This window comes from Ursus arctos, unplaced genomic scaffold (assembly GCF_023065955.2).
Source record: "Ursus arctos isolate Adak ecotype North America unplaced genomic scaffold, UrsArc2.0 scaffold_12, whole genome shotgun sequence".
In the NCBI taxonomy this organism is placed as follows: Eukaryota; Metazoa; Chordata; class Mammalia; order Carnivora; family Ursidae; genus Ursus; species Ursus arctos.
This window is the reverse complement of record NW_026622786.1, coordinates 15,136,721-15,139,546: the sequence shown is the minus strand read 5'-3', so window position 1 is coordinate 15,139,546 and position 2,826 is coordinate 15,136,721. Positions and strand designations below refer to the sequence as shown.

Below are 2,826 nucleotides of genomic sequence, written 5' to 3'. Positions count from 1 at the left end.
TGTCACCATTTCTGGGTAAGTCGCTGTCCTTGGGTTTGTGCACCTACAACGTGAGAATAAGAACCAAATCTGTTCTACTGGTTATTTTGAGACGCAGTGAGATGCCGTTGGTGAAAGTGCTTTGGAAAATTTATGCAACGTGACACAAGTGTAAGATATTATTATTAAACAACTCGGAGCTCTTACTCATTGCTCACAGCATTCCCTGGCCTTTTAATATGCCTCCTCTTGGGAAGACCAAAGCCAGTGCTGCTTCATCTTTAATGTGGAAATGAATCCCTTGGGATCTTGTTAAAATGAGAATTCAGATTCAGTAGGTCTGTGGTGGGCTCGGAGTCTGCACTTCCTTGCTCCCAGGTGATGTCAATACTGTTGATCTTGGGGATCACAGGCGAGTGGCAAGGACCAGAAGTACCCCTCACGGGAAAGGGGAATGAAATCTTCCAATCGTTGGTTGAGAGAAAACAGCTTAGAAAATGCAGCAGAAGTCTGGGTTTATTCAAACAGCTTGCAGTCCAAGATGGCCTGCTATTCACAAAGGATAAACTCCTGTCTTTGGAAAAACAGATAGCAAGAGGCAGGGAGGGGAGGGAGAGAGAAAAGCTGTAGGCGTGGGGACAGAGAGAGAGAGAGAGAAGGGAAGAGACAGAGAGACACACAGAGAAAAACAGAGAAAGACAAAGAGACACAGACAGGGAGACTCAGGGAGCCAGTGAGCCTTGGACAGGTCACTTCTTGGACCTCTCTGTGGAGCAGGCACCGTTGGTCTTACTAAGAGAGTCTGTGCTGCCCATTCTTGAGCCCACACTGTTGAGGATTTTGTCAATTTCACCTGGGATGTTTTGCTTCTCCTCATTCTCAGTCTCCCGATGATAGAAGTAGTTGAAGTTGGAGACGATGACAGGCACAGGGAGGGCAATGGTGAGGACCCCCGCGATGGCGCACAGAGTGCCCACGATCTTCCCCCCGGGGGTGGTTGGGCACATGTCACCATAGCCCACCGTTGTCATGGTGACTACTGCCCACCAGAAGCCATCAGGAATGCTAGAGAAATGGGACTCTGGCTCATCTGCCTCGGCGAAGTAGACGGCACTAGAGAAGAGGATGACCCCGATGAAGAGGAAGAAGATAAGCAGCCCCAGCTCCCGCATGGAAGCCTTCAGCGTCTGGCCCAGGATCTGCAGCCCCTTGGAGTGCCGGGAGAGCTTTAAGATGCGGAAGACCCGCACCAGCCGGATGACCCTCAGGATGGCCAGGGACATGTTCTGCTGGGTGCTGGGCTCTGTCTCCTGGACCAGCTCCGTGATGAGGGTTGCAAAGTAGGGGATGACGGAGATGATGTCGATGATGTTCATGACGTTCCTGAAGAAGTCGGTCCTGCTGGGGCAGACCACGAACCGGAGCACCAGCTCGAAGGTGAACCACACCATGCAGGTGGATTCCACCATGAAGAGCGGGTCAGTGAACATGGTGTGGGAGAGGGCCATCTTGCTTGTGTTGAGGCTGGGGTCTCTCACTACCTTCAGCTCCCTCTCCTCCCGGAACTCTGGTAGTGTTTCCAGGCAGAAGGTGGTGATGGAGATGACCACAACCAGCACAGAGACCGTGGCCACGCCCCGGGCAGCGCTGGAGCTCTCAGGGTACTCGAAGAGGAGCCAGAACTGCCGGTGGAAGTCATTGGTGGGGAGCAGGGTTTCAGGGTCTTTGATGAAGCCTTCATCCTCCTGGAACTGGTCCATGGCCTCGCTACCCAGTTCGTAGAAGGAGATTTCATCAGCAAAGACGTCGATGGGCACGTTGGCAGGGCGCCGGATTTTCCCACCAGATTGGTAATAATACAGGATTCCATCAAAACTGGGCCGGTTCCTGTCAAAGAAATACTCATTTCTCATGGAGTCGAAGAACTGCACCCTTTTCTCCCGGTCTCCCAGGAGGGTCTCGGGGAACTGATTGAGGGTTCTGAGCTGGGTCTCAAACCTCAGCCCGGCAATGTTGATGATCACCCGCTGGTTTCCTTCATTCAAGACCACTGGCTCAGGCCCGGGGGAATCCATGTAGTCTCCTGGAAGCTTGGAGAAGGCCGTCTCATGGGTGGTGCTGTCACCGATGAGGACCCTCCAGTTGGAGAAGGGGCTGCTCCTCGGCCGGCCTTTTGGGCTGCTTGGGTCAAAGTCTGCAGCATAGCCTGGCTCTTCCTGGATTTCATCTGAGTTATCGAAATTGACCAGCGCAACCTCCATTTCTTTCCAGCCACACACATCCATCCTAGGGGAGTCAGGAAAGCAGCACGAAGACCCTCAGTCTCCCCGACCTGCCGCGAGCTGTGGAGACGACATGCGGGAGCAGGGATCAGCTGCAGTGGGCTCTGGACCATTGAGGTAAGGTATACCCGTGGATTAAAAAGTGACTTACCTTTAGTTTGGGAAGGAACCTCGTGGCTGCTTGGGCTTCTTCCCTTGAAAGCCACCTGCACCCCCTGAACGAGCATACATTAATTACTAGAGCAGATTGCAAAGAAGGAGCCTGGCTGAGCGATCATGTCTTCCTCCAGCAAAACAGGGTCTCCATACACAACGGCAGGCGGAGCCCGTAGTGAAAGAGGAAGTTTAACGTTTCTTAATGACAAAGTAGGTAATTTTGTATGTGGCTGAAGTCCTCCCAATCTCCCTACACTTTTCCATGCCCCCTTACCCAGCTTTTTTCTCTCAGGCTGCAGACACTTCCCATTACCTCCGCCAGCCCTCTTGGGCAAGTGGTGGGGCCGGGTGGATGCAAGAACCCAGCTGATTCTGTTGGGAGGGAGACCAGAAGGACGGAGGCGGGTGG

General features: G+C 53.1%; 1 protein-coding gene across 1 annotated transcript; it reads right to left on the bottom strand.

Moving 5' to 3' along the window:
* Positions 1-728: 728 nt before the first annotated feature.
* Positions 729-2,264, bottom strand: KCNA10 (potassium voltage-gated channel subfamily A member 10). The gene has a single exon (XM_026484551.3). It carries the CDS (start codon positions 2,262-2,264, stop codon positions 729-731), a length of 1,536 nt encoding a protein of 511 aa, XP_026340336.2.
* Positions 2,265-2,826: the final 562 nt, after the last annotated feature.

Coding starts and splice junctions, on each gene's coding strand:
- KCNA10 (XM_026484551.3), bottom strand. CDS start 2,264: ATGGATGTGTGTGGCTGGAAAGAAATGGAGGTTGCGCTGGTCAATTTC.